The sequence below is a fragment of the Bombina bombina genome, chromosome 9 (assembly GCF_027579735.1).
Source record: "Bombina bombina isolate aBomBom1 chromosome 9, aBomBom1.pri, whole genome shotgun sequence".
In the NCBI taxonomy this organism is placed as follows: Eukaryota; Metazoa; Chordata; class Amphibia; order Anura; family Bombinatoridae; genus Bombina; species Bombina bombina.
In genome coordinates this window covers 219,101,775-219,126,953 of record NC_069507.1, presented here as the reverse complement: position 1 = coordinate 219,126,953, position 25,179 = coordinate 219,101,775, and the positions used below count along the sequence as shown (strand labels likewise).

At 40.4% G+C, this 25,179-nt stretch overlaps 1 protein-coding gene across 4 annotated transcripts in view; it reads right to left on the bottom strand.

Moving 5' to 3' along the window:
* Nucleotides 1–14,042: 14,042 nt before the first annotated feature.
* ATE1 (arginyltransferase 1) overlaps nucleotides 14,043–25,179 on the bottom strand; it is a 242,350-nt gene continuing 231,213 nt past the window's right edge. For all 4 annotated transcript variants that reach the window (XM_053692644.1, XM_053692642.1, XM_053692643.1 and 1 more), the window contains 2 exons: nucleotides 17,237–17,357; nucleotides 14,043–15,024 (listed from right to left, as the gene is read on the bottom strand). In XM_053692644.1, coding sequence (XP_053548619.1) covers nucleotides 14,846–15,024; nucleotides 17,237–17,357 — 300 coding nt within the window. In that variant the 3' untranslated portion in view covers nucleotides 14,043–14,845. The remainder of the gene's footprint in view (nucleotides 15,025–17,236; nucleotides 17,358–25,179) is intronic.

Here is a 25,179-nt window from a genome sequence, read left to right as displayed (position 1 = left end):
CCAGAGGAATCATCAGAATCAGAATGATGATGTTCATTTAAAAATTCATCTGTAGGGAGAGAAGTTTTAAAAGATTTTTTACGTTTACTAGAAGGAGAAATAACAGACATAGCCTTCTTTATGGATTCAGAAACAAAATCTCTTATATTATCAGGAACATTCTGCACCTTAGATGTTGAAGGAACTGCAACAGGCAATGGTACTTTACTAAAGGAAATATTATCTGCTTTAACAAGTTTGTCATGACAATCAATACAAACAACAGCTGGAGGAATAGCTACCAAAAGTTTACAGCAGATACACTTAGCTTTGGTAGATTCAGCACTTGACAGCGATTTTCCTGTAGTATCTTCTGACTCAGATGCAACGTGAGACATCTTGCAATATGTAAGAGAAAAAACAACATATATATAAAGCAAAATTGATCAAATTCCTTAAATGACCGTTTCAGGAATGGGAAAAAATGCCAAAGAACAAGCTTCTAGCAACCAGAAGCAATAAAAAATGAGACTTAAATAATGTGGAGACAAAAGCGACGCCCATATTTTTTCGCGCCAAATAAGACGCCCACATTATTTGGCGCCTAAATGCTTTTTGGCGCCAAAAATGACGCCACATCCGGAACGCCGACATTTTTGGCGCAAAATAACGTCAAAAAATGACGCAACTTCCGGCGACACGTATGACGCTGGAAACGGAAATAGAATTTTTGCGCCAAAAAAGTCCGCGCCAAGAATGACGCAATAAAATGAAGCATTTTCAGCCCCCGCGAGCCTAACAGCCCACAGGGAAAAAGTCAAATTTTAAGGTAAGAAAAAAATGTTAAATTAAAATGCATTATCCCAAATATGAAACTGACTGTCTGAAAATAAGGAAAGTTGAACATTCTGAGTCAAGGCAAATAAATGTTTGAATACATATATTTAGAACTTTATAAACAAAGTGCCCAACCATAGCTTGGAGTGTCACAGAAAATAAGACTTACTTACCCCAGGACACTCATCTACATATAGCAGATAGCCAAACCAGTACTGAAACGAGAATCAGCAGAGGTAATGGTATATATAAGAGTATATCGTCGATCTGAAAAGGGAGGTAAGAGATGAATCTCTACGACCGATAACAGAGAACCTATGAAATAGACCCCGTAGAAGGAGATCACTGCATTCAAATAGGCAATACTCTCCTCACATCCCTCTGACATTCACTGCACGCTGAGAGGAAAACCGGGCTCCAACTTGCTGCGGAGCGCATATCAACGTAGAATCTAGCACAAACTTACTTCACCACCTCCATCTGAGGCAAAGTTTGTAAAACTGAATTGTGGGTGTGGTGAGGGGTGTATTTATAGGCATTTTGAGGTTTGGGAAACTTTGCCCCTCCTGGTAGGAATGTATATCCCATACGTCACTAGCTCATGGACTCTTGCTAATTACATGAAAGAAATAGCCCTGTCACCGAGCATAATATCTAGCCCCCATCCCCCCTACATAATATTATATAGCCCTGTCACCGAGCATAATATCTAGCCCCCATCCCCCCTACATAATATTATATAGCCCTGTCACCCAGCATAATATCTAGCCCCCATCCCCCCTACATAATATTATATAGCCCTGTCACCCAGCATAATATCTAGCCCCCACCCCCCTACATAATATTATATAGCCCTGTCACCCAGCATAATATCTAGCCCCCATCCCCCCTACATAATATTATATAGCCCTGTCACCCAGCATAATATCTAGCCCCCATCCCCCCTACATAATATTATATAGCCCTGTCACCCAGCATAATATCTAGCCCCCATCCCCCCTACATAATATTATATAGCCCTGTCACCCAGCATAATATCTAGCCCCATCCCCCCTACATAATATTATATAGCCCTGTCACCCAGCATAATATCTAGCCCCCACCCCCCCTACATAATATTATATAGCCCTGTCACCCAGCATAATATCTAGCCCCCATCCCCCCTACATAATATTATATAGCCCTGTCACCCAGCATAATATCTAGCCCCAACCCCCCCTACATAATATTATATAGCCCTGTCACCCAGCATAATATCTAGCCCCCATCCACCCTACATAATATTATATAGCCCTGTCACCCAGCATAATATCTAGCCCCCATCCACCCTGCATAATCTTTTGCGCCTTAGTGCTAACCCTGCATGATAAATATCTGGTCCCCATGTGCGCTTGCCTCCTGCATATATCTGGCCCCATGTGTCACCCAGCATAATATCTTATCCCCATGCCCCCTCTACATAATATCTGGCCCTCATGTGCATGCTACTTGTTCCCCATATGCCCCCCTCCCTGCATAATATCTGGTCCCAAATGTGCCCCTGCAAAATGTTTGTCCCCTATGTTCCCTCCTGCATAATATCTGGTCCCCACATGCCCCCTGCATATTATCAGGTCCCCATGTGTGTCCCCTGTACAGTGTCTGGCCCCAATGTTCTCCCTGCATAATATCCTGTCCCCATGTGTGTCCCCTGTACAGTGTCTGGCCCCACAATGCTCTCCCTGCATAATATCTTGTCCCCATGTGTGTCCCCTGTACAGTGTCTGGCCCCACAATGCTCTCCCTGCATAATATCTTGTCCCCATGTGTGTCCCCTGTACAGTGTCTGGCCCCAATGCTCTCCCTGCATAATATCTTGTCCCCATGTGTGTCCCCTGTACAGTGTCTGGCCCCACAATGCTCTCCCTGCATAATATCTTGTCCCCATGTGTGTCCCCTGTACAGTGTCTGGCCCCAATGCTCTCCCTGCATAATATCTTGTCCCCATGTGTGTCCCCTGTACAGTGTCTGGCCCCAATGTTCTCCCTGCATAATATCTTGTCCCCATGTGTGTCCCCTGTACAGTGTCTGGCCCCACAATGCTCTCCCTGCATAATATCTTGTCTCCATTTGTGTCCCCTGTACAGTGTCTGGCCCCAATGCTCTCCCTGCATAATATCTTGTCCCCATGTGTGTCCCCTGTACAGTGTCTGGCCCCAATGTTCTCCCTGCATAATATCTTGTCCCCATGTGTGTCCCCTGTACAGTGTCTGGCCCCAATGCTCTCCCTGCATAATATCCTGTCCCCATGTGTGTCCCCTGTACAGTGTCTGGCCCCAATGCTCTCCCTGCATAATATCTTGTCCCCATGTGTGTCCCCTGTACAGTGTCTGGCCCCAATGCTCTCCCTGCATAATATCTTGTCCCCATGTGTGTCCCCTGTACAGTGTCTGGCCCCAATGCTCTCCCTGCATAATATCTTGTCCCCATGTGTGTCCCCTGTACAGTGTCTGGCCCCAATGTTCTCCCTGCATAATATCCTGTCCCCATGTGTGTCCCCTGTACAGTGTCTGGCCCCAATGTTCTCCCTGCATAATATCTTGTCCCCATGTGTGTCCCCTGTACAGTGTCTGGCCCCAATGCTCTCCCTGCATAATATCTTGTCCCCATGTGTGTCCCCTGTACAATGTCTGGCCCCAATGTTCTCCCTGCATAATATCTTGTCCCCATGTGTGTCCCCTGTACAGTGTCTGGCCCCAATGTTCTCCCTGCATAATATCTTGTCCCCATATGCCCACCTTCACAGTGTCTGGCCCCTATGTGCCCCCCCCCCTGCATAACATATGGCCCATTTGAGCCTCACATCACACAACTAAAAATCCCACACTTTGCAAAGTGTCAGCATTTTCTGCTCATTCCTGCAGCAGAGGGCAGGAAAATGTGTATGGCCAGAGTGCCAGCTGTTTGTACAGGATGTATATAACCCATCTGTCTGCTGGTGATATAACTCCTTATTAGCTGCTCTAGATTTCTCCCTGTTTAGTATGGCTATATATTGAAACAAATGCTACATATAATAGGCGGGGCTTAATTATGCTAATTATGTGGGTTTGGCAAAGTGGGCGGTACTTTAGGGCAGGGGGTGTGGTAAAATATTTCATGCAGGTAATTGATAGCTGCAAAGTGTCCCTGGAATTTTTTTTCAAATGTTGGCAACTATGAAACAATATATAACAACTTTAATTAAAAAGTGCCCAATCCATATCTGAGGGTGTCTTATATAATAAAAGTATATACTTACTGTGTAAGACACCCCATTTACATATAGCAGACAGCCAAACCAGTACTGAAACATATCAACAGAGGTAATGGTAGAGGAGTATAATGTCGATCTGTAAAGGGAGACAGCAGATGAATCCCTGTGACCGATTTATAGAGAGCCTTAGAATAGATTTCCCATAGGTGAAAACATGGCGTCATCAGGCAATACTCCCTTCACATCCCTCAGAAAAATACTGTACTTTGAGAGGAACTTGGCTTCAATATGCTTAGAAGCGCCTATCACAGAAGAAAAATCAAGCACAACTTGCTTCACCACCCCCATGAGAGGCAAAGTGTGTAAAACTAAGGTATGAGTGAGGTGGGAGGTGTATTTATAGGGATTTTGAGGTTTGGGGAACTTTGCCCCCTCGTGGTAGGTATGTATATCCTATACGTCACTAGCTCATGGACTCTTGCCACTTACATGAAAGAAATTAACTTTACATGCTGATTAACCCCTTCACTGCCAGTAATTTCAAGTGTGGTGCGCAGCTCCAATTAGTGGCTTCCTAATTGCCAGAAAACAATAGCAAAGCAATGCATGCCTGCTATTTCTGAACAAAGGGGATCACAGAGAAGCTTTTATAACCATTTGTCATATGACTGCAGTAGTTGTGTATAAATCATTTCAGTGAGAAACCCACAGTTTGTGAAAAAGTACATTTTTTATATGATCGTATATGGTGGTTAAATAGTGCTATCAAATATACCATAGCCCATTTCATGGCATTTCCTATATGCTTTTTTCATTTGCCGGTGACCACTGTGGATCTCTAACCTTCCCTTTGAACCAGAGGAAAAGGGCGAAATAACAAAACCAAAAGCCAGGGAGGATTAAAGCCTGCATGAAACAGAAGTAGAAAAGAGGCCAGAGGTTTCATATGGAGGCTAAGCTCTCTAAACCAGGGCATATGGATTCTATTAAATCTTAGATTAGAGAAATTAACTCACACAGCCTATACCAGGAAATACTTATGAGCTGCTACGTTCTGAAGACAGAATAGGGATATTGTGTGAGAGTTGCGGTGTATGTGTGTTTGCCAGTTAAAGGCAACTGGTGTTCCTTCATAGGCCACATTTATTGTCCCATAATCCTTAAAAGGACTGCACAGTCCATTCATCTCCTAGGTGGGACCCGTAGCAGACGTGAATAGAGAATGAATAGAGCAAGGGGTTATAAAAATACAGTAGTTTACTAATATGGGTAAAAGTGCACTCACTGTTAAAGGGACAGGGAACTCTGTGAGACTGCAATACAAGTTATTCAGTTATGTGTGGTAAATATATCTTTAGATAGCCCTTTAGATAGCAGACAAGGATAGCCCTGTCTATAATGTGAATATAAAGTGCATTGTTTTACAGTTGTTATAAAGCCAGTTAGAGACAGGTATGTAGGGTTATAGCATTGAGAAGTCAGCATGTTCATTTCAAATTTAGAGAATTAGAAATTCCTAAATTTTCATAACTAAAATAAAGAATGAACCTATATTGCAAATTTGTTTCATTATGAATAACTAAATATAAAAATCTCAAGGTGTTTACTGTCCCTTTAAATTTGTTCTCAATTACCTATTTTACAAGCTTTTTCCTTTAACTTTATTTTGTCATTTGAAATAGCTACTTTTTCCTGATGAGACCACCTCCTATCCTATACTGAATATTTCACTACTGCAGTAAAGGCTATTTAAGAGCCATGTAAACATGAGACAGCAGAAGTCAACTCTCAGGTGGTCAAAATGTGTTCCTGCATCAGCTTTAAATACAATGAGAACCTCACAGCTCTTTACTATGTCCCTTTAGCACTACATTTTGTGGCTTTTCCAACTGAGTATTGGTGCAGATGGAACATTTCACAAGGCTTAATCTACATACCTGCCCATAATTTGCCTCATCAGAGGTGATAACAAAAACGTGCATTGTTACCTTAACAAAATGACAGTGGCAAGCCTCATGTACTCCAGAAACAAGTCTGGGTTGGTGCCTCCAAATAAAGCAAATGGTGGGGGATGTTTGGCCATTGAATAACAATAGCAGGAAACAAGGTGTCAATGTATTCAGAAATTATTCACATTCTACTGGTATGTTAATGTATCATAACACTAGAAAAGTCTTGCAATTACAAGGTATTTTATGTAAAAAAAAATTTACATAAAGGAGGAACCTTATGTATTCACCCATTGTTATTTCTGAATAGTCCAGGACTAGTAACAAATTCCAGGCATGCTGACGGTACATCTGAGTCTCCCACCAGCTGTTATATATATCCTATTTAGATATTGGTATTTATATCAAGAGGGAAAAAATAAATTGGTAAATATTATGTGAATGCAGAGCCATGAATGTGAGAGCAAGCTAACAGATTTATTTTTAGTAATCCATTTGGTGTATTGCAACCAAAGTTTTTTATTCTATTAACTTCCACCACTTGGACTTTATTGCATCCAATGTACTCTGCACTCTTTCAGTAAAGTAGTATTTACTGCAGTTATAAAAAAGGGCTATCATCTTCTACTATTAACCATGGGCTAGATTACAAGTGGACAGCAAAGGGTAACACAGGTTGCGTTCTCTTTTGCGCAATCTTGTGCAAAAAATAGCACACAAGTGAATGGTTAAAAATTGTTACCAAGCATCTTAGCATGGCCAAAACTTTTTTTAACCCTCCACTTTTAATAGATATCATAGGAAGCAATATTTGCGAGCTGTTATTAAAAATGATTAGTTTAGTGTTGCGCTCAAGTGCATTGCAAAATACTGCTGTAAAAAAAGAGGTTTTGAGACCTGAAGTAAACCAGTATTGCTTGCTAGTTCACATAGAATTACTGGCTTGCTTGACTAATATCCCACATGAATTTCACTGTGCGCCCTCATATTAGCCTATTATGTGAGAGATTTAGAACATTAGTGCTATCCAACATGCAGATGTTAGTGCTCCCTAGACTATCGCTTGCAATGAGCACAATAAAATAGAAGCCTTATTGATTGCACTTAAGCAACCAACAGAGCTAATATTTTGTGTCCCACTTGTAATCTAGGCCCATATTATTAAAATTAATAATTTTAGGCCTAACCAAGCTCTAAGATGGCAGCTTAACTTGGTAGCTCCGTGCAGTAAATAAAGTTTTCTAACAGCAAAGCATGTTCTTTGGTCCTGCATATATGCTGAAACCTACGGCAAGCATTATCTAAGAAGAGACGCTAATCCCTCACAGAATAATAAGCGTGGCAGCACTTGGAGAAATCGTAGAAAACGCAGTCCAAGCATTATATACGTTACACGGAGGCATAGGGAATTGCCCTGAGACGTCAGGAGCGAAATTGCACAACACAGTAGGGTTACTCTGCATTACAACAGTTGAGAAGTAGTGTAACCACAGATTCACACTCTTGCTGTGACAACCACAGCCATTTGTAGAGTGGTCAGGTGAGAAATCAAGCAAAACAGCAGGGCTACTGTGCACCACTGCAGTTAGGACATAGTGTAATCACAGATCCACATTCTTTCTGTGACAATCAGTAACCATTTGCGGATAAGGTTTGAACTTTTGCAAATAAATAAAGGCTTCACCACGCTTGCAGAGTTCTAGGTCAGCACTGATTAAGAAGCATGGCGGCCAAAAAGCCCAATAAACCAGACAAGAATCTGAAATCTACAGCAATAGACAACTACCTTAAGCCGGCCAAAGGACTGGTTGTAACAGAGTCAGTTGAGGAGTTAGCGGAGGGTAACCAGGCTCCTACCCTGAATGTACTAGATACCTCTGGAAGGGGTGCGAATACGACTAAAGCTGATCTCTGCACATTCGTTTCTAAGGAGGACATGGCCTTGGGCCTGGAGAAATTAATGAACAAAATTGACAATCTACACTCCTCGGTCACAAGTAGCCTAGCTGAGATAAAGCAAGATCTGTCTGAGCTGGGAGATAGAGTGGAGGTGGTAGAGAACGAGCATGAGACCCTAGCTGAAGACATGGCAACCAATTCTGAATCTATTGCATCCCATCAACAACAAATTCTAGACCTCCAGGACAAGATGGAGGATCTAGAAAACAGAAATAGAAGAAATAACATTAGACTCAAGGGGATACAGGAGAGTGTGGAAGCTTCAGATCTAAACTCATATCTGACACGCCTTTTCAAAGCTATTTCAGGCGAAGGAGATTCTGACTTTGTGATGGAAAGAGCTCATAGGGCCCTGAAACCAAAACCAAAGGAGGGCCTCCCGCCTAGGGATGTCATCGTTAAAATGCTGCGTTTCCCTGACAGAGAAACCATTATGTCAGCGTCCAGGAGCCATCAACCTTTTAAATTCCAGGGACAAGTCATTCAGTTTTTCCAGGACCTATGTGTCCGTACTCTCCAGAGAAGATATTCTTTGCGCCCTCTAACATCTATGCTGAGGAAGCAAAGTATTCCATACAGATGGGGGTACCCTTTCGCCCTGCACATCTCTCACAACCACAAGATGTTCACTATCAAGTCGGCACAGGACATCCCGGAGATATGCCAATACCTGAATATTGATCTGCCAGACCTGCCAGAAGATCCCATCTCTCCACAACATTCTACAAGTAAGGAGCCGCAGAACCCAGCGAGAAAGGCCAGGTGGACCAGAGTAGCGAAAAAGAAAAAAGTTAAACCATGAACTGATCTTCTGGGTAATATTGCTAAAGTTTATGTTTGCTATATTCTCCCTAGTGAGGGCTAGGGCCTGCTTTTATTATTATTCTATGAATGCTTGTGCCATTTATGCTTATATACTAAATGCACCAAACATGTTTGTTTTAGATTTACTGCACATTCCTATGTTGAATATATGAATATGTCGGGCCACTCAAGTGACCAGATTGTTATTACTGTTCAACTTTGGTTTTTGTTTTGCTTACTGCCAAATTGTTTTTTTTTGTAAATAATAGACGCTGTGAAAGTAGTATCTTTGTTGAGATATTCTTATACCAGAACATATCCAACTCCTGTTCTGCCTCTGGGCTTCTCTCCATGTCTCTCCAACAACCCTCCCCAATTATGCACTGTCTGTGGCTTTTAGCTGTCGGCCGCACGCAAAGCTTTTACATACATATATGGCTCTCCCAACAATTAATCTAGTCTCACACAACGTGAGAGGGTTAAACACAGATATTAAACGGCGCACAGCATTCAATCACTATAAGAATCTACAGGCGAATGTAATTTTTTTACAGGAAACCCACTTCACCAAACCACAACTCCCCAAATACTGGTCCAGAGGCTTCCAACAGAGCTATCATTCCACTGCTGGGGAGAAAAAAAGAGGGGTATCAATATTGCTGCACTTCTCATTACACTTTGTACATGCTAACACGACAAAAGAGGGTAGATATTTGTTGGTACAGGGTCAATTACAGGGAGTAGATATATTATTCTGCAATATCTATGCCCCAAACGAGAAGCAGGATGTGTTCTTCAAAGAGATCACACGTTTATTGACAGGCTGGTCACAAATTCGGATAATTTTAGCGGGAGATTTTAACATCGACCTTCAGACACTCAAATACACACAAAACCTGCACCCTTCCAAAAAACAAGCTCGACTGCGGGCAGTGGCTAATGCGGTCTTGAACTCACTGTCCCCACACACTGTGGTTGACACATGGAAATCTTTATACGGTGTCACAGCAGACACAACGTTTTTTTCGACTGCACACAATAGTTACTCTAAACTAGACTAAACTAGACTATATTATGATTAGTCAGATTCTATACCCACTGCTGCTATCAGCTAAAATACACCCATGTACATGGTCAGACCACTCCATCACACAGATGCTACTCCAAGGCATAAAAGACCCTAACAGAACTCAGACCTGGACATTTGATCCATCCTGTCTCCAAAACACACAGGCAAAAGAAAAACTGACGCAGGCAATGGAGGAGTATTGGGCTATTAATCAGGGCACCACAGATAGGCCGGTCTCGGTATGGGCTGCTCACAAAACAGTAATTAGGGGTATGTTAATCAAAGAGAAAGCAACGCTTAAAAAGAGAACACATTTGATAGTAGAGGGGTTGACATTCTAAAACAATTAGATCAAAAAAGACAGCAGCTTAATAAGATTCTTAATAGTCAAACGATAAAATATGCTCATAGAATGAGAACGCAGTATTTTTTATATGCCAACAAGCCAGATAAATACCTAGCCAAAAAGATTAGAGATAACTATACAGATGTGTCAATTCCCTCTATACATAGAGGAGATGGTAGTGAGACAAGACATCCTCAAGAGATTGTGGATGCCTTTGCTTCATTTTACAAAGAACTATATGATGGTAAAAAAGTGTCCCACAACATTCACACTAAAGACCTACTCACCGATTTTCTCATCAAGGCAAACTTGAGGAAAATTACAGACACAGACAGAGATTCATTAAACTCCAAAATCACCCCTATGGAAGTGGCGCAGGCCATCAAAGATCTTAAGCCAGGAAAGGCTCCTGGGCCTGATGGCCTACCGGGCGAATACTACAAGATGTTTGCAGGCATATTAATCCCACACCTTACACAATTTGCAAATCATGTGCTGTTATCTAAAGACCTACTTCAAGCTAAAATAGTGGTCAACCCGAAGCCGGGAAAGAATCCAAAGTATTGTTCCAGTTATAGGCCAATTTCCCTCATAAACCAAGATATTAAAATAATCACAAAAATTCTGGCCAATAGATTAAAACATATCCTTCCCAGTATAATTCACCCAGATCAAGTCGGCTTTATTAAGGACAGGGAAGCCCCAGACAACATAAGGAGGATGGTATCAGTGATGGATTACCTTAAGAGTCACGGAGTGCCTTCTCTGCTTCTTTCCCTGGATGCGGAGAAGGCATTTGACAGGGTGGATTGGGGGTATATGCTGGCGCTACTAGGGGAAATGGGATTTGAGGGATCTTTCATTTCTGCAATTAACATATTATATTCCACCCCTACTGCATATGTCAGAGCGATTGGTCATTAGTCTCACACTTTTAACATCCTGAATGGTACTCGGCAGGGGTGCCCACTGTCTCCCCTGCTCTCCGCAATATGCATAGAGCCACTCGCGGAATTTATTCGAGGGGAGGCTGGGGTTAAGAGTCTAGAGATGGGAGGAAAATCCTACAAAATAACATTATTTGCGGACGATGTCCTTTTGACATTGACTAGGCCAATGACTTCCCTGCCTATTGTCTATAACATTCTAAGTAAATTTTCAACTATCTCGGGATTAACACTGAAAAATGTGAAGCCCTCACCATTGATATTCCTAGGCCCACTATTAAACTAATCGAGGTTAACTTTGACTTCAAATAGGTGCATGAACATGTGAAGTATTTGGGGATTAATCTGACGCCAGATTTTGATAAACTATACCAGGCTAACTATCTTCAATTATACAAAACTATAAAACAAGATATCACAAAATGGCAACAATATGGCTTTTCGTGGTATGGGAGATTCTCCTCGGTTAAAATTAATATACTACCTAGACTCCTATACCTTTTTAGAACACTACCGATCATGGTCCCCAAAAAAGACAGATATTTTACAGTCTAAACTCATTTCTTATTTAAGGGGAGGCAAACATGCGAGAATACCTGGCTTCATACTCACAAGACACAGACAGTTGGGGGGAGTGGGGCTACCAAATTTATGGGATTACTATCAGGCTGCTAGACGAACCCAGACTTCTATATTGGGGTGATGGGGTTGTGATGTTGTTTGGCCCACTTTGGAAGCGTCTATGGGAGGACTGAGTTCACCAGATGACACATTGTGGAAGAAAGAGGTGTTTGGGGCCACGAGAGGCTTTAGGCCACGCACACTCTTGATCTCTTACCAGCAGTGGAATAAATCAATATACACACACACACAATTGGTATTAGAGTACACTCTTTTAAGGCCGTTAAAATATATAATTCCAGGGGACTGCCACATACACATAGATAAATGGGAGAACAAAGGCCTGTACAGGGTGGCAGATTTTCTACATCGGGGATCCATACTTACATTCATACAACTACAAGAAAAGATAAGGCCATTTCCCTTACAGTGGTTCATATACTTGCAGATCTCATCTGCCATTCGCTCCTACACCCTTAAGGGTAGGGAACATCAGCCAACAACACTTGGGAGGCAATGTAGCGCAATAAATAGACCTAAACAAGCTATCTCACATATGTATCATGCGATTCAATCAATCAAAACTAAGAGTAAGCCACCCATTGTCAGTAGATGGGAAAGGGACTTGGGAATGGATCTCACAGGAGAGGAATGGAATAGCATATCATATGAAGCGAGTAGGGGCTTACTGAGCGCAGACCTTAGAGAGAATAGCTTCAAATCGGTGTTCCGCTGGTACCTGACTCCTGAGAGGCTGGCGCATTCCGCCAAGGGGGACTCCAATAACTGTTATAGGGGGTGCAAGACTAAAGGTACCTACATACATATGTGGTGGGAGTGCCCCAAAGTTAAAATTATATGGAAGCAGACCTCGAGTCTCCTGTCCAACTTGATAGGGGATCAAATTGAAGTCATTGCCCCACAGGCACTACTAAATATCAGAAACAAGAACTATAATTCTCACATCAATACCATTTTTAGAATAATCTTCACAATAGTTAGGACTTCTATTGCTAAGCACTGGAAGATGGGGATTCCAGACTGGTCGGAGATTATCAATAAAATTACTAACGTATACGCTATGTATGAGACAGCAGCCCATCTGCAAAATAAGATGGATACTTTCAGCAAAGTCTGGTTCTACTGGATAATGGGGGAACCAATAATGTTCTTCGCTAACCTCTAAAAAGGGGAAGGATTGGGAGACTAATAAATATTTGAGTCACTAAATAACCTATGACATGGATGAGTCATCATGAGAAGGGAGGATGGGAGTTGAGTTCACAGGGATCTAAAAGGTTTATTATTGTTGTTTTTGTTTTTATTACTATTTTTTAATTTTCATTTTTTCTCTTTTTCCACATACTTGTATAAAATTTTGTTGATATACTATAGTGGATTTAAAACTTGTAAAATAAGGTGCAATTGGACAGACTGCTGTAGGTCTACTCTATGTTTAGGTCTTTTCATGATGCAATAGGATCTGCTGCTATGTAACACCCAGTGTCGGGTGAGCCAATGGTGGCTTGGACTTTTATTATGTTTGTTCTTTTTCTTATATTGTATTGCACTCAATAAAAATTATTTCAACTAAAATTAATAATTTTAATAAAAAAGTATGAAAGAAATTTTTCCTGACAACCTGGCTAAAATGTAAGCAAATATTAAGCTAAAATTAGTTGTTTTTTTCCCAATGTTTGTTGCACAAATTATTAAATCAATTGATGGTTAATTGTGCAATTAATATGTGCTTTGCATTCAATTTTTTCTTTCATGATTCAGATAGAGCATGCCATTTTAAGCAACTTTCTAATTTACTCCTATTATCAAATTTTCATAATTCTCTTGGTATCTTTATTTGAAAAGCAAAAATGTTTTGATGCCGGCCCATTTTTGGTGAACAACCTGGGTTGTTCTTGCTGATTGGTGGATAAATTCACCCACCAATAAACAAGTGCTGTCCAGGGTACTGAACCAAAAATTGGCTGGCTCCTTTGGTTAGATGCCTTTTTCAAATAAAGATACCAAGAGAACAAAGAAAAATTGATAATAGGAGTAAATTAGAAACTTGCTGAAAATTGCATGCTCTATCTGAATCACGAAAGAAAAAATTTGGGTTCAGTGTCCCTTTAAGTAACATTAATAAATAACAGATAATGTTTTAGTGTTGCAAAAGTAATACACTGCCCCCACATGGCTATTTAATCATAATGCCACCTGGCTAGCAAAACTATCTGTGGAGAACACTATATGATCTGCTGAAATGAACAGTAATGAGACAGTAATCAGAAGAGGATTTTCAAAGGTTATATAACTTTTGATTTATTTTCGTGTTGAGCTCTGGGCCGTTAAGCCAGAGACATACACTAAACAGCGAAATTTCATTTATGATACAGGCACGTAGTGAGAGAGGGTCCCTGTCTAAAGAAGCTGGATATCTTTGCTAGTGAGACATCCAGAACAACATTAATAAACACAAGTGTCAGATGATCTATTGGAATTTCAGGGTCATGTCTGAACACCTCTAAGAAAGCAGAAAAGACTGCACCAAGGGGTTACTATAGTCAAAGCTATACCTGTACTGCCTAATAAAGGTAGATGAAAAGTTAATGTGTGAAATTTGACTCAGTTTTGGTTAACCCTTCAGCTGTCAGAGGTGCCTGTTATTTATCAGTTTTGCATCAAACTAACACTTCATGATAGGCAATTTAAGCCGGATACGGGTTAACTAAGATCAGATTGCAAAACATTAAAATAATAATATATACATATACACACTCAGGAGCCAATAAACAAATAAATTAAATGTGCAAACTTGTATGCCTTAACTCCTGTTTGCAGGTATTTTGTTTTCAAGTCAGCTAAAGAAAAGTAAGAAAAAGAAGCAACACCATATTTCTGTTCATATAGGAATATGACAAACAAAAAGGAAACACAGCTTAAGCCAATTGCATAGCGTTCCCAGACCGTGCAGAAGGATAATTATAGAGTGGTTATTACTATCCTATAAACTCCGTTCTATCCATGCGTAGAAGTGCACCATCCTCTCCTGCCGAGACTCATGGACTTCTGTGGGGTACACGGCGAGCCCTGCATCTCTTATGTGCGGTACAGCAGCATGCGTTCTGCGCAGGTCTGACCCACCATCTCTGCATACTGTTTCACTACAGACTCGTCACTGGGCCCCCTGCGCCTCTTCTTGTATACAGTGTAAGGCATAACTGTCCTCTTGTGTAGGATTTTTACCCGCCCCAACTCTGTCATGAGGTCTTTGTCTCCTGCGAAAGGGAAGAAAATAAAAGTGATAAGCTGATTAAAATAACGATGACAGGAGAACAGAAACATGCTACAGACAGCCTTGTAAAATGTTTATATGTATCCATGTGGCTTCATACATTAATGTTGCTAGAAATTGTGATGTATTTTATGGATGTCTGTAACATTTTTTCTGGGCCTTAATAAAAACAATAAAATAACAACAGGAATTAATAGGGATTACACTAAATATCTTGAGGGTGGCATTCGCAAAGGAAGATTACACAGAGTGCACTAGATAAGGTCCTGTTCACTGTCCATAGGGACACACATAAAGGGCAGGATGAAGACAAGCTTGGAATCTGAAATGTTTTGATGTTTGTACTTAAACAACATCTGGGGCACAGCTGGTGTTCACAGACCACCTCAAATTGGACAGCACTGTAGTCTTAAAAAGCGCAGCCATACAGATTTCTGTCACTCAGAATGTGCACAAGGGTTTCAGAATGGAAACTTTTTACCGTCAGAGAATTTGGGGAGGAATTTTGAATGAAACCCCTAGTACTAAACAAATCATATGATAACTAATTGATCAGTTACTTAAAGGGACATTTTGTAAAAAGTATGTTATTTTCTTATTTTTTTTTTTAAAGTTTCCCTTTTTTTACTATCTGTTTAGTTCAAAAGGGTTATACACAGTCAATGCCGAATTTAGCATCCCCAGTACTACCCCAGGCCAGATATTATCATTTGGAAGGAGCAGCAGTGCACTACTTTATTATTATTATTATTGGTTATTTGTAGAGTGCCAACAGATTCCGCAGCGCTACTGGGAGCTAGCTGAACACATTGGGTAAGCCAATGGCAAGAAGCAGCCAGAAATCAGCAGCTAGCGCCCAGTAGTGCATTGCTGCTCTTGAGCCTAACTAGGTATGCTTTTCAACAAAGGATAACCAGAGAAGCAAATCATATAATAGGAGAAAATTGGAAAGTTGCTTAAAATCCCATGCTCTATCGAAAGCATAAAAAGTTTAATTTTGACTTAACTGTGATTTATATTTTAAAAACACCTTCATAACTGTGGGAGTTGTGCTTATCAGCCAATGAGCAAGATGTCAGTATCCTGCTGGATTCATTATTCATTTAAACAGCTTTGATTGAACCTTTTTTCCATGTTTAACTCTTGCACTTTCATAATTGTGATGGAAAATGGTTGTTTAATCCACTTTAAAAAGGGACAAAATTTAAATTTCATTATTCAAACACAGCATGTACAACTTTCTAATTTACTTCTATTATCAAATTTGCTTTGGTAATCTCAGGAGCAGCGATGCACTGCTGGGAACTAGCTGCTAATTGGTGGCTGAACATATGCCTCTGGTCATTGGCTCACCCAATGTGTTCAGCTAGCTCCCAGTATGGAAATTAGAAATCATGAAAGCTTAATTTTGACTTCACTGTCCGTATACATATATTGTGTGATGGACAGCATCACAATACCATGGCTGCACCACTTTTTTTTTTTAACAATCCAGAAAAAAAAAAAGGAGTCTTTAATGCTGTCTTTAAGAGGAGGCGGGATCCTTGTTTTTATCCTCACCCTTTACCAATATGTCTGAAAGGTCTGGATAACCATAGCTCTCTGACAACTTGCACATCTGTATAGGTCGACACTCACCAAATTACAGAGCTCCTATTGTACAGTAATCCCATTCTGGGTAAACATGTGTGTTTATTCTGTTACATCACTATACAAAGCACATGTATTCTCGCTTTCTTTTTAATGAAATAGGAATTCATACAGTCCAAAGAACATGAAAGTATCTGTCATTTTTTTCCGTTTGTTTTACAACAGACAGTTTACAAAAAAATCTAAGTATTGTGGTAATTTACTGCATTTCAAAGAGAGAGCACAGATTTATTTGGTAAAAACACCAAAGCAAATTGTATTCCTTCCATCCCGCACTACAGTCTGTATATGTGATATTTGTTTTAATGCAACATGATTGACAAGAAATCTGTTTCAAATTATTTTATAGCTTAAAGTTTCTGTTTAATGTTGTTTTTACTTAACTAATTTCCTCTTGGTGATATTGGTTGTGATGAGTTTATAATATAAAATAAATAACCTATATTTACCAAATACTTTGTATGTAAGAAGTGCACTGCAGGTATTAATATGTTATCCAATCACACATTGTGCTGATCTCCAGTTACACAGTGACAGATACCTACCTTGTTTCGCGTTGCTACTGAAACGGCTGTATTTGGAGCTCTCCAGCAGAGGAATACATTTTTCTATTGGCATCCAGGTGTAACTTTCAGGACACAACAAGTAGGATGGTTTATACTGACCCTGAAACAAAACAGAGATATATATCACAAAGATACGCAAATAACGGGTTATAATTAAATATTCATTTCCTAAAGGAAGAGAGGTGAAGTGCACAATTTCTTGTCAAATTAGAGTAACCCAGTATAATTTAACTGCTTGGCTGCAAAACACACAAACATTATATCCATAACCTGTAGATTGTAAGGCAGGATTCCCCCCCATTGTATTCAAGGGATGAAATTGTAATATAAAAAATGTGTAGATAAAAATAAAAATAAATTGCAATCATAATTTATTTTGTTCCTTCTTCCTGACATTTAACTCTAAACATTGTTGGTTTTCTAAATTCCACTGAGTCTCTATAAAGTAATGGGTGCCACCATGTTTTGCTAAGGACAATTAGAGATTGATAAAAAAAATTATAATAATTACGCAATAAAAGAGCATGTGCAAACAAGGCTGGAACATAAGGTTTGTTAAAGTAATTAATAGGGTTTCCACACAGCTTTGTTCGCACATTCCTTTTTTTTGCCTGATTTATCTGTCCCTAATTTCCTTAGCAAAAGAGAAGAGTAAAGAGAAAACTTAAAAGGATATAAAATGTCAATTTTGAAATGTGCATTTTTTGCAATATACTTCCTTTAGCAAAAATGTTTTTGGTAAAAATGATAACGGTATTTCAGACGCATATGCATATATGCTGTGATGGCCCATGCACCCAAATGCAAAAACCACACATTTAAAGGGACATGAAACCCAAAATTTTTCTTTCATGATTCAGATAGACGATACAATTTTAAACAACTTTCCAATTTACTTCTAGTATTTAATTTGCTTCATTCTCTTGTTATCCTTTGCTGAAAGGTTTATCTAGGCAAGCTCAGGAGCAGCAGAGAACCTAGGTTCTAGCTGTTGATTGGTGCCTGCATATATATATTGATTGTGATTGGCTCACCCATGTGTTCAGTTAGAAACCAGTAGTGCATTGCTGCTCCTTCAACAAATGATTCCAAGAGAAAGAAACAGATTAGATAATAGAGAATACAATTTCAAAAAACTTTATAATTTACTTCTATCTGAATCATGAAAGAACATTTTTGGGTTTCATGTCCCTTTAAGAGTCCGCAACGGCTTCTATGACACAAATGAAAATGGCAGTCTGCTGGGACCTAGCTGAAGACATCTGATGATATTTATTTATATGTGTGTGTGACACGCCCAATCACAATCTAGCTCCAAGTATTGCAATGCTGCTCCGAACCTACCTAAGTATGCTTTTTTAACAAATGATACCACGAGAAAGAAGTACATTTGAAAACATAAATTAATTGAAAAGTCTCAACACTGCATACGCTATCAAAGAACCATATCCGTTTAGTTTTAACTTTCATGCCCCCCTTAACACCAACACAGATGCAGGAAATCCTACAAACAAACAAACTATATATAACACTAAGCATGTATGGCAGGGACTAATTGTGTATCAGTGCAACAGATAACAGACACACTCGCTCTGTGTCCAATTACACACTGATAAGGGGAAGAGGCCTTAGATAGCACCGGGAAATATTAATTGCAGGACTGATAAGGACTGGGTCTTTGGTTTCAAGTACAGTGCAGATAAACTTGAGGACAGAGCACAATAAAGAACAAACGACACCAGAGCTTATTTAATAAACAGACACATATTAAAGGCTTTTACCATGTTTATATGTAGCTTAATTAAAACAAAAGGACTCCTCTGACAATGATATTAGCCACAGATACCCTGATAATGACTGAGTTCCTCTTATGTAGCTTATCTGAGGGATGACTACAAGGATGTGATCAAAGCACTTACCATCTCTGTTGTCATGATCACAAAACCCCACTGCCTGTGTCTTAAAGGGAAATTAAACCCCATAAAATTATTATATGATTCACTTATAGATACACTGTTGCCTTCTGTGCAGTTAAGCCATAAAATATCAACTTGCATCCTCCGCCAATAAAACTGATATTATAGCACTCTTGCTTAATAGTATAATTCGATACAGTCTCTCTTGGCAGGTAACAACTTCAGGAAACGAAATTATTCTCGGATACTCGGCTGTTAACACTCATGTAATAGAAGTAAAGAAGTAACACATGCAGTGTTAAATGTATAGTCCTTCTACTGAGTTGTTTACAAACACACTTTGTAACATTTCAAAAACAATAGTCGATATTTTATATTACTCGCACACCTCAATCTTCAAGTATTTCTGTGTAATATATTGTATTCACTGAAAATAACAACTCTGAGGTATTGAGCAAAACTTAGTGTGCTGAACTGACAACTCCAGATTACTCACTGTTCACCAGTCCCACTACGCAGGATGGAGGATAATTTGTAACATTCCTCCTCACCGGACAGTGTTTGTTAAGCTCAGGACCCGTGACCATATCAACCTCCACGGCTCTCTCTAACGCCGTAATTATAGTGTACGCTCCAAACTATGAGAAAAATAAGCAGTCTGCAGACAAAGCTATTAAATCGTTGCAGGTATTTATTTAAACAACAAAACTACAGGTACACACCACTCCACACACCTCAGCTACATCCGACGCGTTTCCTGCCACTAAACGGCACTTCGTCAGGGATATTCTCAGCTGTTACGTTAATCCCTTTATTAAGCACACCGCTCTCATACAATTTAAAGGAACACTACTATTTACACAGCATTTTGTATAAAGGAGTACAATAGATAGTAAAGACATAAAGAATAAAATAATACGTATACATTCACAGTTTAAGTGCTTTGTATAAATTGATTTTTACATTAATATATTATTACTTGACCCAATGGACATGTTATCTAATCCTATTAGCTTCTTACATATGTATCACCTATCCTGGGGAATTACACGTTCGTGATCTTTCATGATCTATAAGTAGGTAGATAAATTTAACACCTATATCTTTATATACATGTAAGAAGCTGATAGGATTAGATAACATGTCCATTGGGTAATAATATATTAATGTCATAAAATGTAAAAATCAATTTATACAAAGCACTTAAACTTTGAATGTATACGTATTGTTTTATTTTTTATGTCTTTACTATCTATTGTACTCCTTTATACAAAATGCTGTGTAAATAGTAGTGAACCTTTAAATTGTATGAGAGCGGTGTGCTTAATAAAGGGAGTAATGTAACAGCTGAGAATATCCCTGACGAAGTGCCGTTTAGCGGCAGGAAACACGTCGGATGTAGCCAAGGTGTGGGGAGTGGTGTGTACCTGTAGTTTTGTCGTTTAAATAAATACCTGCAACCATTATATAGCTTTGTCTGAAGACTGCTTATTATATGATTCAAACAGAGCATACTATTTTAAAAAGTTTCCAATTTACTTCATTTATCAACATTTGCTTTATTCCCATGGTAACCTGCGTTGAAGAGATACCTAGGTAGGCATCTGGAGCACTACAGGGCAGGAAATAGTGCTGCCCTCTAGTGCTCTTGCAGGAAGATAACATTCTTGCAAAACTGCTGCCATATAGTGATCCAGAAATGGGCTGGCTCCTAAGCATATGTCCCTGCTTTTCAACAAAAGATACCAAGCAAACAAAGAACAATTGATTATAGAAGTAAATTAGAAGTGGTCTAAATTCCCATGCTCTATCTGAATAATGAAAGAAAAAACAGAATTTATGCTTACCTGATAAATTACTTTCTCCAACGGTGTGTCCGGTCCACGGCGTCATCCTTACTTGTGGGATATTCTCTTCCCCAACAGGAAATGGCAAAGAGTCCCAGCAAAGCTGGTCACATGATCCCTCCTAGGCTCCGCCCACCCCAGTCATTCGACCGACGGACAGGAGGAAATATATATAGGAGAAACCATATGATACCGTGGTGACTGTAGTTAGAGAAAATAATTCATCAGACCTGATTAAAAAACCAGGGCGGGCCGTGGACCGGACACACCGTTGGAGAAAGTAATTTATCAGGTAAGCATAAATTCTGTTTTCTCCAACATTGGTGTGTCCGGTCCACGGCGTCATCCTTACTTGTGGGAACCAATACCAAAGCTTTAGGACACGGATGAAGGGAGGGAGCAAATCAGGTCACCTAAATGGAAGGCACCACGGCTTGCAAAACCTTTCTCCCAAAAATAGCCTCCGAAGAAGCAAAAGTATAAAATTTGTAAAATTTGGCAAAAGTGTGCAGTGAAGACCAAGTCACTGCCTTACATATCTGGTCAACAGAAGCCTCGTTCTTGAAGGCCCATGTGGAAGCCACAGCCCTAGTGGAGTGAGCTGTGATTCTTTCAGGAGGCTGCCGTCCGGCAGTCTCATAAGCCAATCGGATAATGCTTTTAAGCCAAAAGGAAAGAGAGGTAGAAGTCGCTTTTTGACCTCTCCTTTTACCAGAATAAACAACAAACAAGGAAGATGTTTGTCTGAAATCTTTAGTAGCCTCTAAATAGAATTTTAGAGCACGGACTACGTCCAAATTGTGTAACAAACGTTCCTTCTTTGAAACTGGATTCGGACACAAAGAAGGTACAACTATCTCCTGGTTAATATTTTTGTTGGAAACAACTTTCGGAAGAAAACCAGGCTTAGTACGAAAAACCACCTTATCTGCATGGAACACCAGATAGGGCGGAGAACACTGCAGAGCAGATAACTCTGAAACTCTTCTAGCAGAAGAAATTGCAACCAAAAACAAAACTTTCCAAGATAATAACTTAATATCTACGGAATGTAAGGGTTCAAACGGAACCCCTTGAAGAACTGAAAGAACTAGATTTAGACTCCAGGGAGGAGTCAAAGGTCTGTAAACAGGCTTGATCCTAACCAGAGCCTGAACAAATGCTTGAACATCTGGCACAGCTGCCAGTCTTTTGTGAAGTAAAACAGATAAAGCAGAGATCTGTCCCTTCAGAGAACTTGCAGATAATCCTTTCTCCAAACCTTCTTGTAGAAAGGATAGAATCTTAGGAATTTTTATCTTGTTCCATGGGAATCCTTTAGATTCACACCAACAGATATATTTTTTCCATATTTTATGGTAAATTTTTCTAGTTACAGGCTTTCTAGCCTGAATCAGAGTATCTATTACAGAATCTGAAAACCCACGCTTTGATAAAATCAAGCGTTCAATCTCCAAGCCGTCAGTTGGAGGGAAACCAGATTCGGATGTTCGAATGGACCCTGAACAAGAAGGTCCTGTCTCAAAGGTAGCTTCCATGGTGAAGCCGATGACATATTGACCAGGTCTGCATACCAAGTCCTGCGTGGCCACGCAGGAGCTATCAAGATCACCGAGGCCCTCTCCTGATTGATCCTGGCTACCAGCCTGGGGATGAGAGGAAACGGTGGGAATACATAAGCTAGGTTGAAGGTCCAAGGTGCTACTAGTGCATCTACTAGGGTCGCCTTGGGATCCCTGGATCTGGACCCGTAGCAAGGAACCTTGAAGTTCTGACGAGACGCCATCAGATCGATGTCTGGAATGCCCCATAATTGAGTTATTTGGGCAAAGATTTCCGGATGGAGTTCCCACTCCCCCGGATGGAATGTCTGACGACTCAGAAAATCCGCTTCCCAATTTTCCACTCCTGGGATGTGGATCGCAGACAAGTGGCAGGAGTGATCCTCCGCCCATTGAATTATCTTGGTCACTTCTTTCATCGCCAGGGAAGTCCTTGTTCCCCCCTGATGATTGATATATGCAACGGTCGTCATGTTGTCTGAACCTTATGAATTTGGCCTTTGCTAGTTGAGGCCAAGCTCTGAGAGCATTGAATATCGCTCTCAGTTCCAGAATGTTTATCGGGAGAAGAGACTCTTCCCGAGACCATAGACCCTGAGCTTTCATGGATTCCCAGACCGCGCCCCAGCCCACTAGGCTGGCGTCGGTCGTGACAATGACCCACTCTGGTCTGCGGAAGCTCATTCCCTGTGACAGATTGTCCAGGGTCAGCCACCAACGGAGTGAATCTCTGGTCTTTTGATCTACTTGAATCGTCGGAGACAAGTCTGTATAATCCCCATTCCACTGTCTGAGCATGCACAGTTGTAATGGTCTTAGATGAATTTGTGCAAAAGGAACTATGTCCATTGTTGCAACCATCAATCCTATTACTTCCATGCACTGCGCTATGGAAGGACGAGGAACAGAATGAAGTACTTGACAAGAGCTTAGAAGTTTTGATTTTCTGACCTCTGTCAGAAAAATCCTCATTTCTAAGGAATCTATTATTGTTCCCAAGAAGGGAACTCTTGTTGATGGGGACAGAGAACTTTTTTCTTTGTTCACCTTCCATCCGTGAGATCTGAGAAAGGCTAGGACGATGTCCGTATGAGCCTTTGCTTTTGACAGGGACGACGCTTGAATCAGGATGTCGTCCAAGTAAGGTACTACTGCAATGCCCCTTGGTCTTAGAACCTCTAGAAGGGACCCTAGTACCTTTGTGAAAATCCTTGGAGCAGTGGCTAATCCAAATGGAAGTGCCACAAACTGGTAATGCTTGTCCAGAAAAGCGAACCTTAGGAACTGATGATGTTCCTTGTGGATAGGAATATGTAGGTACGCATCCTTTAAATCCACGGTAGTCATAAATTGATTTTCCTGGATAGTAGGTAGGATCGTTCGAATAGTTTCCATTTTGAACGATGGTACCCTGAGAAATTTGTTTAGGATCTTTAGATCCAAAATTGGTCTGAATGTTCCCTCTTTTTTGGGAACTATGAACAGATTGGAATAAAATCCCATTCCTTGTTCTCTTATTGGAACTGGATGTATCACTCCCATCTTTAACAGGTCTTCTACACAATGTAAGAATGCCTGTCTCTTTATTTGGTTTGAAGATAATTGAGACCTGTGGAACCTTCCCCTTGGGGGTAGTTCCTTGAATTCCAGGAGATAACCTTGAGAAACTATTTCTAGCGCCCAAGGATCCTGAACATCTCTTGCCCAAGCCTGAGCAAAGAGAGAAAGTCTGCCCCCCACTAGATCCGGTCCCGGATCGGGGGCTATCCCTTCATGCTGTTTTGGTAGCAGTGGTAGGCTTCTTGGCCTGCTTACCCTTGTTCCAGCCTTGCATTGGTTTCCAGGCTGGTTTGGGTTGTGAAGTATTACCCTCTTGCTTAGAGGATACAGAATTAGAGACTGGTCCGTTTCTGCGAAAAGGACGAAAAACATAATTTATGCTTACCTGATAAATTCCTTTCTTCTGTTGTGTGATCAGTCCACGGGTCATCATTACTTCTGGGATATTATCTGCTCCCCTACAGGAAGTGCAAGAGGATTCACCCAGCAGAGTTGCTATATAGCTCCTCCCCTCTACGTCACCTCCAGTCATTCGACCAAAGACCAACGAGAAAGGAGAAGCTAAGGGTGTAGTGGTGACTGAATTATAATTTAAAAAATATTTACCTGCCTTAAAAAACAGGGCGGGCCGTGGACTGATCACACAACAGAAGAAAGGAATTTATCAGGTAAGCATAAATTATGTTTTCTTCTGTTATGTGTGATCAGTCCACGGGTCATCATTACTTCTGGGATACCAATACCAAAGCAAAAGTACACGGATGACGGGAGGGATAGGCAGGCTCATTATACAGAAGGAACCACTGCCTGAAGAACCTTTCTCCCAAAAATAGCCTCCGAAGAAGCAAAAGTGTCAAATTTGTAAAATTTGGAAAAAGTATGAAGCGAAGACCAAGTTGCAGCCTTGCAAATCTGTTCAACAGAGGCCTCATTCTTAAAGGCCCAAGTGGAAGCCACAGCTCTAGTGGAATGAGCTGTAATTCTTTCAGGAGGCTGCTGTCCAGCAGTCTCATAGGCTAAACGTATTATGCTACGAA